The sequence below is a fragment of the Vidua macroura genome, chromosome 15 (genome assembly GCF_024509145.1).
Source record: "Vidua macroura isolate BioBank_ID:100142 chromosome 15, ASM2450914v1, whole genome shotgun sequence".
Classification (NCBI taxonomy): domain Eukaryota; kingdom Metazoa; phylum Chordata; class Aves; order Passeriformes; family Viduidae; genus Vidua; species Vidua macroura.
In genome coordinates this window covers 8779338-8795043 of record NC_071585.1, presented here as the reverse complement: position 1 = coordinate 8795043, position 15706 = coordinate 8779338, and the positions used below count along the sequence as shown (strand labels likewise).

The following is a 15706-nucleotide window of genomic DNA, read 5'->3' as shown; positions in this document are numbered from 1 at the left end:
AGCAAATGCAGCCTGGGGTTGGCTCACTCGCACTGTCACACAAGCAGTCAAAAATAAAAGTGTCAAGGGGGGATGTGTATAATTACCTGGGCTTCAGGAGGTATCTTCACTGTTAAACAAGCTGTCAGTGACATTTCCATAGAGTTAAGAGCAGCATTTCCAAGCATCTCTTAAAGTAATTACTACTTTTGTCAACAGAAGTGTTGCCTCAATAATTTCTTCTTCCAGAAAATAATTTCTGTTGCATGAAATAGCCCAGGATATTTAAATAAATACAGCAGTGTTTCCAAAACCAGTTAACTCCCAGATATATATCCAGGTTATTACCTGGCTGTACTGAGCTTGGTTTGCTGAGGGCTGTTTACAGTGGCTCACTGGATTGCAAAATGAGGGCAAATCATTTTACAGGTGAGAGAATCACACAGTCCACATTCCAGCATTCTTATGCACCTCCATCCCCTGGTGGAACTTATATACAGGTGCTCACTATCTGTCTCCTGACCTCAAACTCATTCAGCCGGATTTAATTTAAAATTACATTAGATTAAGCCAGCATTTCATCGAGGTACCAGCCCACAGAGTATCCACCTCCACAGCAGCAACCAGCATTTTCCAACTTCTGACCCCTTTTCACATGTGCTGATGATGCCCAGCAGTGTCTCCAGAACAGGGGACACGGTCACCCATTACTAACTGTGGGTTCATTCTGGTATGAAATGGGATGTACACAATGGGATGTACTCTGTGAGGAAAGTATTTTTTTTAAGGAAAATTCAGTAACTTTACTACAGAGTATATATATTATAAGGAAAACTAATATTTAGTCCTTTCTCTAGGCGTGTGTTGACCTGCAAAAAGGAGAGCTTTCAGCTAGTGAGAGCAGTAGTTACACAGAGGTCAGTAGTGAGAGGAGAAACAGTGAAGAGGGATACTTATGCATTTTAAGAAGAGCTGTGGTGGACATGAGGTTTTGTTTTGACTGCAGCTCAGGTCTGCTGGACATGTGTAAGTGCTCCCCCCACCCCATGAGTACCTGGAGGAGAGCACAAAGTATCTGGTTGATCTGAATGAAAGCTGACTTAATGTCTCTACATAATAATTTGTCATCTTTTGAGACAATAATTTGTAAATCTCAGCAATGTGGATAACCAAGTCGTGTATGCTGCAGCTGAGAAAATAGGTTTCCTTCCTCAAAGTGCTGTTTGTGTGATGAATGGCAGTTGAAAGAAAAGCCAGCTAACAACTTAATCCCATGTCTATTATGTGATGTATTATGAGGCCTGAATGGAGTTTAGTTGGCAGACAACAATGTAGACTTTATCAGCACTGAGAATAGAAGACCCAAAGGCTTTGAAACTTAAACCAGAATGAGAGGAAAGCTGGATGGAGTGTGGGGAGGGGGTGATGTGTTCCATACTCACGCTTGCCACTTAGATTTAGCTTGTTATTGAAAGATCACATTTTCTTTTTAAGTGGAAGTTTCATACCATAGCTGCATGGGGGCTTTCTTACCAAAAGAAAAATGCTGTTATACAAAAACCACTATCTATGTGGGCTTCTTAATATGCTATGTAGTCACTAAATACAGAATAAAAAGCCTTGCATTCTGGTATCAACTAGAAAACACTGCAGGGTCTAGAAATCTTTGTCTCACAGCATCTGATATTCCTATGTGAGCCATTAGGCTTTGCAAAGCTGGGTTTTTGCAATTCTTGATGTGGCTGCCCACATCACTACATTCCCTCCTTTTGTGCCTGTGTCACAGTTTCCTCAGCAGCCGATGCGAGGGTGACAGCCCTGATGGCTGGACAGCGTTGTTTGCTTCAAATGCATTGGAGGATTCCCAAGGCAGAGCCTTTCACAGGGAAACCTCGGTCTTTAGTAACTTAAAGGACAATTTTTCCTCAATGGAGGAATTTTTCTTGACAGGAGTAGTGGGAAGAAACTGAGCCAAACTGAATTGAGTGAAGATGCTGAGAATCTAAGTGTAGTTGATGGGCTCTGTTCAGTGCTGGGGCTTGTCTCTGTCTGTCTGTATCAAACTAAAAACTCCATCTTCAGCATGGAAGGGTTTTTGTTGCTTTCTTGTATTGGACTAAAATGGTAAGAGAATGTGACAGAACCAAATCAGCCAGAACTCATCTGTATCTGCTTGCCTGTCTCATCTAGGGAGGCACTGTTCTACTTTCAATATCAAAAACATGGGTGCTTTTTATTTTGTAAAAATTATCAGAATTTTTCTTTTCACACCTCCCAAATTTGTCTGTTGGGAGATAATAGAGAAAGAAGATCCAGCTGGAAGTAAAAGGGTTATCCCCCACCCTTCCCAAGACCGCTGCGTCTCTACAGGCAGGTTCTAATTTTTAGACTGTTTTTCAGTTAATTCAGTGTTTTCAAAGCTGCAGTAATTCTTCCAGCATCTTTGGGTCCTTTTCCATAGCACCTGGGCCCTGCCTTACTGTTCCCACTAAGACACATCAGTAAGCTCACAAAAGAGTCTGATCTTAGTTACATGTGCTCTCTTCCTCTGCTTTTATCCAACATATTAGATGCTCTTTAACTTATTTTTTCTTTGCCTCTTTTTAGAACATTAAACTGGATTCTTAAATTGATGAGGTAATATAGAAAATAAGGAAATACAAGCTTAAATAGAAAGTTTGCAGCCCAATTTTGACAACATTAAATGTTTCTGAGATTTGATGCTCTACTACTGCTCAACTGCTAAATGCTATGCAGTGTTTCCCTTTGTGTCAGATGGTTCAGGATATCCCAAATAACAGGGGTAGATCCAGATGCTTATTTTGACAAGCAGAGATGAGAATTCTCTTCAGCAGAAAATGTGAAGGTCACCAGGTGAATGCCCCAAAGTGCTGGCTCAGGACATGAAGCATGAAGCACATGTGAAATGCAGCCAGTTTGATGTGAGAGCTTTGGTTGAGCTCATCAATCTTAGAATTCACAGTTACTAGTAAAATTTAAGTCAGTGTATTTATACAGCTTGCCCTTAAGATCTTTGGAGGAAAAGAAATTGCTGAAAGGCAATGTTTAAATGGTTTAAGAATGAAAAGTTTATCTTGCATTCTGTATCTTTGATCAGGAGGAGCCAAGAACAGTAGGATAATTATGTTCTCTCCTATGTATGGATATTGCTTGGGAAATGTGTACAGTATACACTAACTGTAGGGAGGAAGCAATTTAGCACTTTCAAGAGGAAAAAAGAGGTCCTGAGGATAAAGAATCTCATAAAATAGTAATCAACTATGAAAATTGATAGTTGGCAAATCAAGAGACTGCTGGGTGTAGGGCATCATTTTCCTTGGTCCTTGCACTCGGGAAAACATCAGCATAAATCAGAATACTTTATTCCTTGAAAATAGTTTTTAAAAAACCATTTGATCCTCAGCCTGATTATAAGGGTCCAATAGGACAAATTTTCCCATAAGCAAGATGTTACAAACACGGATGTTTCATTAATGTGGCTTTTCAAGAGAAAACATAAAATGCTGCAAACTCCTTTCAAATCATAAATGGAAAGAGTAAAACATCTCGAGTAAATGATTAATCTGTTAATTATTGTTACACCCTGGAGTACAGAGTTCCTGCAGCAGCAATGGATGTCTTTGGGCCTTGGTGCCACCATCTGTGCTCATCGTGTGCTTTATCACTTGAGCTGTTTTATAGTAATGAATTGGTCTGCTCACCACTGAGGTGCTGCTCAGTATGCAGTAGTAGGCAATCTACACAATCTCGTGCTTGTTTCAATGCCTCTTTCTTCCTACTTTGCTTAAGATAATGGCATTTTTATATTGCCCTTGGCTGCAGACACAGTAATGGTTAGCAATGATATATATTCACCAAGGGAAAAAGCAAAGGGTAATCCATATATCCCAAAGTCTGGAACTGAAATCTTTGCAAGTTTAATGTGCTTACCTGGAATGTATTAATTTGTAGCAAGGACAATAAAAATATATTCTGCAGTTTGCTGTTATCACAAGGCATTTGCATGCAATAATTTACCTTTGCAGTGAATTATGTAAGACAAGGGAGAAGAAATAAAAGGTTTAAAAATAGAAGGAGAAGGAAAATGATAAGAGAGCAGAAATGGAGGTGAAGCACATATTCTTTGTAGGTGAAAACAAACAATTTCCTTATTAATCACTCTTGAAAAGATACCTTGCTGTAATTTTAAGTTAATTTTCATGCAGAGCATTGATTCAGTGTCTAGGACCTGTGAGCTACCTTTGGCAGGATAAATCTATTGTGTTTGTAGCCCTTCGGGTAAAATAAGTGGATTATTCATGTGCAGACTATCAAGGTGTGAGGCAAAAACATGAGAGATCAAAGTACAGTCAGTTTGGTGAAGGGGTGCCCTGATTCTGGGGAGCTGATGGCTGTGACCAGCCTGGGAAGCGCTGGCACAGCTGCCCAGATGAGCAGGAAAGCCTAAAGCAAACAGTATTAAGGACATAACAACCCATAATGGCTTTGAGAGCATTAAATAGGTGATGACTGGGGTGGGCTCTGTCTCTGAGAGCTGGCAGGTGAGAAGACACTTGGCTTGGAGTAAAAATTCTCTGGTGCCTGTGGCCATGTGAGATCTCAGTGAAGTCAGTTGATTTCACCAGGATGTGAGAATCAGACTTTCTTGAATATTGTAAATCTTTTCCCTCTGCATTTGTAGGAAGCACGCTGTCTTTCAGCTGTGAGTCTAAATAAATCATGTTGGCCTTCAATGGACCTCACTTACTAAATAATTTCATTCAAAAAATGTTACTAGTAGCATCCCATCCAGGCTGGACACATCCACATTGGACTCTGGCCATGATTTTACAAAACTGTACAGCTTTCAGCAGCTACATCATTAATCCCAAAATCTCCTAATCTCATAGAAAAGTTGACTGTTTAATTGTGAAACACAAATACCATCGGCCATGGTATGAGTCATCCTCACATTTCCTTTTATTTTTCCCTCAAGATGAAAGAGTCTCATTGGTATCTTTCACTGATGTTGCAATATTGCAATTTTTTTTTAAGTGTGTAAGTAAATTGTTAAGAAATAGTTAATGGGTAGTATTAAGCCTTGTTGGTTTGAGCAGTGAAGGAAAGATGATTGAAAATCAATGAACGTCTCTGAAATTGTAATATAATTAGTTGTTCTGCCAATGGAGTATATTAAATAGTTCAGGAGTGCCTTCATGAACAAGGTGAGTCATGTTTTGAAAACCTCTCAGTGAAAAGAAGCAATTGATAAACACTTTATTTGTTCAGAATAAGAGGTAATGAATACACAGTCTACTTCCTGATGGATATTTAATTAAATACTGAAGATTAAGTTATTTTTCTTAGGCAAGAACTCAAATTCCCTCCTAGATTCAATGAAGACCTGGAGTTTATACTTTAATTTTTAAATATGGGAGTACCCATGTTAGGTTTTAATCCAACTATTAAGTTCAGTTAGTCACTCAATGAAAGCAAGAACAGTCTAAATACAGAATTGGATCGCAAGGTTGCTCCCTGGCATTGGTATATAGTTTACTCTTTTCTGTTAAAGAAAAGACTGGTTTGGGATGGAAGGGATCTTAAACACTATCTCAATTCAACCCCCTGCTATGGCCAGGGACACCTTCCACTAGACCAGGTTGCTCCAAGCCCCGTCCAGCCTGGCCTTGAACACTTCCAGGGATGGGGCATCCTCAGCTTCTCTCATATGCCAGTGCTTGCAAAAGTATTTTTTTCTATTTTCTGCCCCCGAAGTCAAGCTGTAGAGAAATCATTCTTGTAGCTTGCACTGACAGCCAGACCAAGCTTATCTCCGTGGTTCTCAGCTCAGAGCCCCTCGTGGCACTGCAGGACAGCAGTGGCTCTCGAGCCCGGCGCGGGTCTCAAGTCCCCCATTCCTTGCTTCCCGCAGTGCCTCCGGTGATTCGCGTCTACCCCGAAACGCAGGCGCAGGAGCCGGGCGTGTCTGCAAGCCTGAAATGTCACGCTGAAGGCATCCCTAATCCCCGAATTACCTGGCTAAAGAACGGCATTGATATCATGCCAAAACTATCCAAACAACTATCGCTCCTCGGTAAGAACAGAATTTTGATTAATTAAAGTATTGTAGACAGGGATTAAGGAGGATTATTTTGCACTTTAAACTAGAAGTTCTTGTACTTTGCTAAGCCACAGTTGTTGGAAATTGTGTTATAAAACCCCTGTTCTTTCTTTTTATCTCTTTCTCCTGTGAATTTCCTGGGAAATACACTATTGATTGATGTAAGTGGTAATTGCATTCTATTCAAAGACAGCCTGCCTGTTTCTTCACTGCCTTGCTTCTTGTGTACAGCACAGCAGAAAAGAAATGTATTAAATTATTTGAAGAGAAATTCATTAAATTATTTGTTCATGTCTAAGCCCACACTGGATGCAAGTCAGCTTAGAATCAGTCTCCCACTCAGCCCTGCTGAAGGAATCGGGCTTTTAACCCCCCTAGGGCCCCATTTGAATGAGGGTGCAAAGGCATAGCAAAAGGCAAAAACATTTATTTGCAATTTTCTGTGTAAAAATATTAACCCCATCCTCAACATATGCCCCAGTCTGGCTTTGGTAGATTGTGCCCTTCAGCTTGTGTTGGTAGCACTGATATTGCTGCATGACACATACAATATCTCAACATGTTCCAAAGGTTTTAGGCATTGGTCCCACTGTAGGAAGGAAAATGGTAGGAGGAACTGTAGAGACCCATTTAAACCCAAGTTTTTTGGTGATCTGATGAAAAACAGTTTGCAGAATTGAATTTAATTTTTCTTCACTAAAACCAAAGCACTTTTCTAACAAAAAGAAGAAATAAATGAAATGTAATTTATCGTTTGATTTGAGATTGTTCTTTGTTCTTTTCTGGTGTGGAGCGTGTATGTGCTGATGGAAAGGAGCAAGACATCAGCTCCCATGAGAATCCCTAAAAACCTCTAGTCAAATAGGGGGAAACACAGTGGGGTGGAACCACCCTGTCGAGCCGTCACCGGGAGGCTGTGGCAGTGGAAGGCAATTAAGACAGGGACAGCAATTAGCAGCAGTGAGGAGCACTGTTTATGAGTGTCTCTTTTACAGCAAATGGAAGTGAACTTCATATCAGTAGTGTTCGCTATGAAGACACTGGTGCCTACACCTGCATTGCTAAAAATGAGGTGGGAGTGGATGAGGACATCTCTTCCCTTTTCATCGAGGATTCAGCGAGAAAGACCCGTAAGCTCAATTTTCCGTGTATTCCTTTCTTTAAATAGTGTTGGAATGTGATGGTATACATGTAAATTAATAGTTCAGGCTATTGCATGCAGTAAGTTGGATCTTACATAAGGTAATGACAGTTCTGAATGCACTTTGATCAGAAGATTGGACACATTTTGGGGGTAGGAATCATGCAGAGAAGGTAAAATCTGGTCCAGGAAGATGGTGTCTTTCATGTGCCAGAAGTATACTGGGTGTGATGGGTAACAGCTTTATTGGAGTAACAAATTGGTAATAGTTCCAGATATCAGGGAATCCAAAATGTAATATTTTGTTGAATTCTATAAATCTCATTGATTTCTGTACAAGACTTCTTTTGAAGCCAGTTAACAGTCAAAATTCTTGAATATTTAGATGTCTGAAAAATATTTTGATTAATATATTTATTTTATTTGTTTTTACATCACTGACTGGCAAAATAGGTTTCCCTCAGCATAAAATTATCTTCCACCTCAAAGACAAATACTCTCCCAGCTACTCTTTCCACATCTCCCATAGGTGTGCAGCAGTGCTATCTTGACCACACTGACCCAAAAACAGAATTGCTGAAGGAGGTGATCAGTTTTCCCAGTAGAAAAGCTCCCAGAGGCCTGATCTCTCCAAGTTCTGCCTTCTTAACTGCCTGGGAGATTACCTGGGTTTCTGTTGATACTAAAAGTCTAGGTGCAAATGGGATTTTTGCTGCTTTTCTGGCTGCTAATATAAAGCAAGAATTGAAACAAAGTTACCCATAAATATGGGCTTTCAAGAAAAATCTTAGGAAAAGATATCCTGTTCCTCATTAACTAGATTTATGTACTCTTGTTAATAGTGGTCATTTTCCCTTGAATACTTGAGCAAGGGAAATTACAGTATGTTGAGAAATAATTGGATCTATCTGGAACAGAAATTCAAACGCAGGTGTACTTTCAAAGCTTATGTGAGTCCTGAAAGAATGCAGTTGCATGAAGTTCCAAGAGACAGTGCAGCCAAGGGTGCAGCTGCTGTAGCTGCCAGTCTCAGGCTTCTTCCGAAAGATGCTGGTGGGCCTGGCAGTGCTGGGTTAATGGTTGGACTCGATGATCTTAGAGGTTTTATCCAACCTTAATGAGTCTATAATTCCATGTTGTGTTCCCTCATTGAACCTGCACAGAAAACCACAGGCTGTACCACACCTGCAGCTGCATTTGAAGGTAACAGCTTCTCTTTAGTAGGTCATTGATCTTTGCACAGCTGCCTTCATTTCAGGAAGGATTTTTCCCATGTCAAAGTTTCTTAATTGTCTCTAGAAGGAGCAAATGTATTTAGAACTCTCTGTCTTTCCTGGTATTTTATTTGAATGAATGTTACAAAATTTTCACCAATTAAACAGTTCATGTAAACATGCATATTTGTTCAGTTACTTGATACAATGAAAGTTTTGACACTGTTTTGTTGTTTTTTTTCTTTTCCTGATTATTTTCTGGCTTTCCCAATATTCTGATGCTGCAGTTGCAAACATACTGTGGCGAGAGGAAGGTACTGCAGTAAAGTTCTTTTGTCGTAGTGATAATGTGCTTGTCTGCTTTAATAATTCCATGATGGGCCATTCTCCACTGACTTGCCACTAACCCTATCAACTTTCACAGTCACCAGATTAAGTACAGACCAGACTTTTAAAAGCTAAATTATTCAAATAAGAGATGTCACTCTTGTACCTATAACTTCTTGCATTTTCCCACTATGAAATAATAGATGGCCATAAAATATATAAAAATATGAATTTTATATATACTGCCAGAAATGTGAGTAGCCTGAGATTTTCAAGCTGCATTAGCAATCACAAAAGTGTCAGAAGTGCTCCCAAATTACCATAATTGAACAAGTAAGGCATAAATTCAATATACTGCATTTTTAAGCAAGCAGTTCAAGCTCTTCCTTTTCAGTAGCATGTATTGATGTTTTCTAGGTGCACAGCAGAAATTGTGTTCTTGACTGTTAGGCAAAACAAAAATCCAAACCACAACAGGTTTTCTTCCCTCTATCCTTTGAATCAATGCAGGGTAAAGGTTGCCCCATTTCTCCTTGTTTTAATTGGCAGTTAAGAGCTCTAGTTTGATCAAACTTGCAGTGTGCCCTTCACAAGGTCAACAACTGTGTATCTTGGAAGCCAAAGTAAAAAAAAAAAAGCCATCCTGAGCAGCTAATTGACTCAAAGAGATCATGGAGGCCCTTTAAACCACCTCATTTTGTACAAGCTTGTGCTGTCATAATTTCCAAAACACCCATAAGAAGCATCATGCAACAGCCCAAGGGGCTCTCATGCAGGTTGTCCATCTGACTCTAGGTGTGGAGCCCAGGTGTGCAGAGGGAACCCTGTGACCTTGGGCTCCTGGAGGGCTGTGAGCAGGACATCCACTCCCTAGAGGAAGGTTCTGAGGTTGAAGTGCAGATGTAAACCAGTTTTTTACAACTGCCAGATGTTTATGAGGCAGCTGAGATCTTGGTGTCCTTCAGGCTCTGTGGGAAAGGTTGCTGTGCAGTGACAAACTGCTCCTGGCCATGTCCCCCTGCCCCTGCAAACACCCAAACTCCCTCACGCTGCTCCTCCAAGAAGGGCTTCAGGCTCACTCCGCTTTTGGAGGGTGCAAAGCCCCTTTGTAAGTAGTGCCTCCAGGTACTCCAAAACAATAGGTGAGCTTTCAGCAGGAAGCTTTCTGGGTAGCTTGGGTTTGGCACAAGGTGCCAGGGCGTGGTGACCACAGCAGCCTGGGCCAGGTGTGCAAACACCTGGTGCACACTGTCAGTGCCACTGTTGGCCACAGACACATACAGCAAATACACTAGTTTATTTCTAAAGTCCCTTCTAATCCAACCCAAGTCAAATGCAACTCACTGGGGGTCAGCGAGGTGGCTCAGTCACCTAGAAGAGCTCCCCAGCACTTCTTTCTAAATACCCCACCTGCAGGTTCCTGTTGCAGGGCTGTGAGGAGTCTTTACTGCTGATGTTCCTGTAAATGGCATTATGGGCACTAAGAATTGTTATTTCCCTTCTGCTTGGAAATGAAATCTCTCATGCATCTCATCAGTCCAGAATCACCTGCACGATGCTCCATGGCTGTTTATTTACAGTGTCCCTTATGCTCCTTTTTAAAGAAAGCAGCTGGATAATCCTACTAGAGGTAGAAGTAGAGTAATATTTAAAGAACAGCTGAGAAGTTGGTTGCAGAAAGTCTTATTATAATTTTGCTAAATAGATGGACTTACTGCTTATCAACCTTGCACTTTTTAAATGAAAGTATGAGCCATGTTGAGGCAAAACATGGCCAGGAAAGCAGATCTGCTATTGATGTTCCTAAACAATTCAGTATCTGTAAAGCGGGTTTATTACCTTGCTTGTGTTGTTCTGTAGTATTTAACAGGCACATTCATTCTAGAATATACTTCAGCATGTGAAATCTTGGCACAGAGAAAGCTGGAAGACAGGAATGGTATTTTTGGTTTTACATTTTAATATATTCTTTCAATTCCTTACTATGTGAAAGTACCAATATTAACAAATGCATTGGTAGATTTTGAGCTCCTACCTCATCCCCACAAGGTCTGGAGTAATTAAAACCTTGGGAAAATGCCTAAACAAAATATGGTATAGAACAAACTTTTGCTGCAAGTCAAACTTTTAATATAAGTATTTGGTCATTTTAAAAGTCAGTCTGTCAGTTTGTTCCCAAAACCTTTCAGACCATGCACAAGCAACACCTCAAGGAATGAAAGCATGTAGGGCAACCAGCCAGTTAAACCTGGGGCTGGAAGCACATGCAGTATTTACTCAATGTACAAATAGTTTTTAATTTTGTCCAGAGAAAGCCATGAGTAGCCCAAATATGAAGCAGAGATTTTTTTTCATGACAGTGTCCATTTCTGTAGTGAGTATTGCTTACCTAATACCTGGAGAAAAGGAGCATTTTGTGCCAGCAGGCAATCAGCAGTTATGTGAGTGTATGCACTTAAAAAGCTAAAAGCCTTTTCATTACCAAATTTAAGTTCTAAAATATTTCCAAGTATTTAGATTAAGCTGAGGAAAACTATTTAAGTATCAGATCAGAGGAGAGTATTCCATGGTGAAAAATTTGCCCTTTGATCTCAAAGGAGGGATGTATAAACGTACACTGAGGGAGACACTGTATTTCTCAAATAAACTCTTGTTGATACCGGGTGTCCTCCCAATGTTTGTTTTTGTTAGAGCCAACTTGATCTGGAGTGGATCAAATAAGAACTGTTATGTTTAGGAAACCTTCCCCATTCTTAATGGATTTTTTTTATATTAGGGATATTTTGCTATACAAGTGAAGTATTTTGCCTTTTATAATGCCTTTGGGTTTTGAACTAGTTGTGTCATCTAACCTGAAACGTCCTCAATTCAAAAGGAAAAAATTTTTTTAAACTCCTCATTAGTCCCCCAGTTCCCAATTTAGTACCTGCCTCACTACTATAAAAAAACACAAATACTTCATTGCCCACCTCTGTACTGAAATAATTCCCAATTCTCTGCACCAAAGAGTTGCATCAGTATAATCAAAATTGAGTCTGTTCTACTGATGTCCATGAGATTGTTTAGGATGTACCCCAACCAGGATTTGGCAAATGTTTCAATAAAACAAGTCACAATAAAACACCTAGTTTGTCTAGTAAAATCCTGCTTGGTCTAAATATCAATATGAAGTTCAATCTCTGGGGAAAAAAAAGTAGTTTAATTTAAACTGACAAACTTTTTTAAAAAGAGAGTAACTGAATGCTCTCAGGAATTTGTAGTATATTTTAATCAGTCTGCAAAAAAACTTGGACTAATTTTATTGTAAAATAAGTCGTAGAACTTGCCAAGTCTCTGTTTCTAAACCTGTTGGGGTAAAATTTTTTATCAAAGTATTTTTGTGGGTAATTAAGGTCTTCTTAAATACACCTTCATTGTAATAGGATCATCAGACAAAAATCACGCTACTCTTGTGCATGAAAATAATAATAAGCATCTTCACAGTAGTCATAATTGATTGCCTGCCTGTTTTCACTTCTTAGGATTGAAATCCTTTGCCTATGAAATGTCGGCACTCATTCCAGGCAGGGTCAAATTCTGCCCTCTGATGTGTTCATCAAATCCCACTAAAGCAGGTGGGAGTTGTGTGGATGCTGGGAGCGCAGGTTTTGGTCCAAAGTGCCTGAATGAAATGTGTTACCAATATACCTGGGGAAAAAAGTAACCCTTAGTCCATGAAATAACTCTCAGTGGAGCTTTTTTCCTAAATGCATGATCCTGCCCTGTGCAATCACATTTGAGGATCACAGCTCTTGCACCCACCTGATGCCCCAACTGGGAGATTTCTGTGCTATGGTTCAGAGACTCACTTGAACCATGTCAGTGCAGCAAACACCACATGTTGAGACATTGTTCTCTGGAGCTATGTATTTGGCATCAAAAGAAGGGGGCTTAGCAACAAAAACACCCTTCTAGCCTTACTAAATACAATGTGTTTTACAAAATTTTCCAAAATTGCATTTATCCAAATTATCCATATTTTTACTGTCAAATTTCCTCTGATGATTTAGATCTTAATCCTGCAGACAGTTAAGAAATGTGAGAAACTCTGTCTCTCTGAGCAGTACTTAGAGCTGCCACCACAGGACCAGCAAAGGGAATTTTTAACATGGAACACTGTTTAGAGCCATAGAATGGGGACTTCATTTCTCCATGGGAAAAATGGAATTAATTAGAAGATAGAAATTATAGCATCACCATATTGTTGGCAGATAAAGTACACTATCAACACTGCTAGGGGTGACAGTGGTCATTGCAAAAACTTACTGGTGGTGGTGTGAAAAAATGGAATGATTGGATCTTTGAAACTAGAGTGTTTGAAAGGATCCTGAACATTTCTTAAAGATCTTGTCACTGCAGTTCCGTGTAGCATGACAGAAGTGATAAAACACAATCTCCTAATGGCAAAGCAATGACAATCAGCCAGTTTTCCAAATCTCCTGGAATGCCCCGGTTGGATAATGAGTGCTAATGCAATGCTGAACTACTCCACATTTGTGAATTACAGTTTGCAAGATTTCAAAAATGTATTTATTTTGGTGGCTGTAGTTAGTTCTTTCAGATAGTTTAAGAAAATAGAGAAATCTATATATTTCCATTCATGGTACAGATGCAAAACACTTCCATTTAACATCACAGTTACCAGTGGTCAAGTTGTCTGTAACAGGATCACCTTCACTTTAATTTTAACTAAAGCTTGTATTTCAGTTTTCAAATTATTGTCAAGCTGTTTTTAATAAAATAATAGGAAAAAAACAAATTCATAATCTGAGGGGGTAGCAGTGCAACAGAGAGGCTTCTTGGGATCAAATCCTGTTTTGGTACCTATTTACAAGACTCAGCCATAATTATTTGGGTACAACCACAGCCACCAAGGCAATGCATTTTTGAACGTGTTTGTACCTCTTCACTCCTTGAAGCCCTTGTTGTGACATGAAATTTGATTTTGTGAATGCTCCAACTGCATCCAAATGACCAACTTTTATGTAAGGCAGATTTTGTTTGTCGGGAGAGGAGGACAAGTTCTTTTAAAATCCTAACAGCTATGGATACATACCAAAAAAGAATCCAACTTCTTCTTCTTTATCCCCCTTTAAGGCCTGAGTGTTGGGAATATGTTCTATGTCTTTTCTGATGATGGGATCACTGTCCTTCAGCCAAGCGAATGTGAAATCCAGAGACATATCAGGCCTGAAGAGAGGATTTTCACAAGTTATGTAAGTCCTGAACCCGGCAGCTACAGCTGACAGCTGGGAAGCTTTCTTTTAATCTCTTCAAAGGTTGTTATTGCTAAAGGACCTGTTTGCCACAGGGATGTTGGAGCTTGGTGGGCTTCATGCATCCCTGAGGTATAGCATCTTCTCTTGAAAATCAGGGGATCCACGTAAGTTCTAAGGCTGACATGGAGGATTTACTGAAATGCTGCAGAGAATTTGGTTAGTTATCACATAAGCAAAGATTTTCATTTGTCCTTTTGATCTCTTTACTTATCCATGCCCCAAATTTGTAACTGGGCTTTAGGGAAGGTACAAAAGTCAATAGCAGAGAGATGTGCACATCATTCACCGGTGCTCCTTTTACTGATGGCTCCGTAGGCAAAGAAGGGAGCTACTTTGGAAGCTCTTTGGAAGTGCTTTGCCATGTTAAACTGCAGCAGGGAGGCAAATAAGAATGCCCAGAAAATGGTTGTGCCATGAAGATCCTCTTCATCTTCTGCACTGAGAGAGAGACTGCACTGTCTGTGTTTGCTGTTGGCACTTTTCTGTCTGCACTGAATTTACCTAACCCTTGCTTTAGGAATTACAAGGAAAATTTTTTCAGGTGTCAGAAATGTCAAGCACTGGCTTGTAGGCGGTGGAGCTCAACATGGCCAGTGGGATAACATGTGCCTGGAGGCTCTGTGAGGTCAGTGTTCTGTGACCTGTGTTATGTACTCCTGCATAGGAATGTACAGCAGGCATATCCTCATGAAACTGTCAGTTCTTAAAAAAACACAGGTGCTGAAATACATCCAGTAATGCTATTTTAGCCACTCCTTTACTTACTTTCTAATTTTTAAAAGGGGAAGTTATTGAGTTTTGTATCTTCAATTCTTACTCATGTCTCCACCAAGACACTCAGCCAGCAGAGCTGTGCTGCTTACAGGTGACAGCTCTCTATCCATAATTGTTTCACATGGTGTAGGTCCCTTCCAACTCAGGATATTCTAGTTTCTATTCTATTCTATTCTATTCTATTCTATTCTATTCCTCCAGTACAGACACAGTGCTGGCATTGGTTTTTGTTGTATCTCCTCTTTCCCTGAACAAGCTCTGATGCAGCTCCAATCACATTTCCCTTAGGTATGTTGGGCCGTTAATTAATATTACCCAACATAAGGTCTAAAATCAACAGTTTTGCTCACTGAAATTTATATGTGTTCATTCTCATTTTACCCCATTTCCTCCCCACAGCCTGGTCCCACACAAATGCTCTTTCAAATAAAGCATCTTGGCAGAAGGAAGAGCAATGAGGAGTAGCAAACATGCAGAGAGTTGTTGGTGAGACCAAAAGTGACTTCAAACTCCTGTGCAGAAAATGAAGACTTTATGAAAAATATAAAGCAGTGACTCAATTAATGTAAATCACTGTTTTTTCAAAGCACAGAGTGATAGTTCTGTTGCTAATAAATGCTGACAGTCCTGCATGTCTTGATGAACCACAGTGTGCTTCAAAAGATCAATCCATAGGCTCTGTGGTTATTTAAATTAAATATAAGTTTGCAGGAGGTCCAGCTGTTTAATATCATTGCATAGAGCCAGGCTGAAGTGTGATACCTGATAAATTAATTATTTCATGTTTTCCAGGAAAGAAAGGGGAGAAATATCATCCTAATGGAATCCCCAG

General features: G+C 39.8%; 1 protein-coding gene across 2 annotated transcripts in view; it reads left to right on the top strand.

Moving 5' to 3' along the window:
- The window catches only part of FSTL4 (follistatin like 4), a 314392-nt gene that overhangs the window by 288240 nt on the left and 10446 nt on the right, over positions 1 to 15706 (top strand). Inside the window, exons 10-13 of one of the 2 annotated variants that reach the window (XM_053991315.1) lie at positions 5912 to 6073; positions 7096 to 7230; positions 8743 to 8769; positions 13919 to 14037. In XM_053991315.1, coding sequence (XP_053847290.1) covers positions 5912 to 6073; positions 7096 to 7230; positions 8743 to 8769; positions 13919 to 14037 — 443 coding nt within the window. The remainder of the gene's footprint in view (positions 1 to 5911; positions 6074 to 7095; positions 7231 to 8742; positions 8770 to 13918; positions 14038 to 15706) is intronic. The other variant, XM_053991316.1, reaches the window with a different exon arrangement.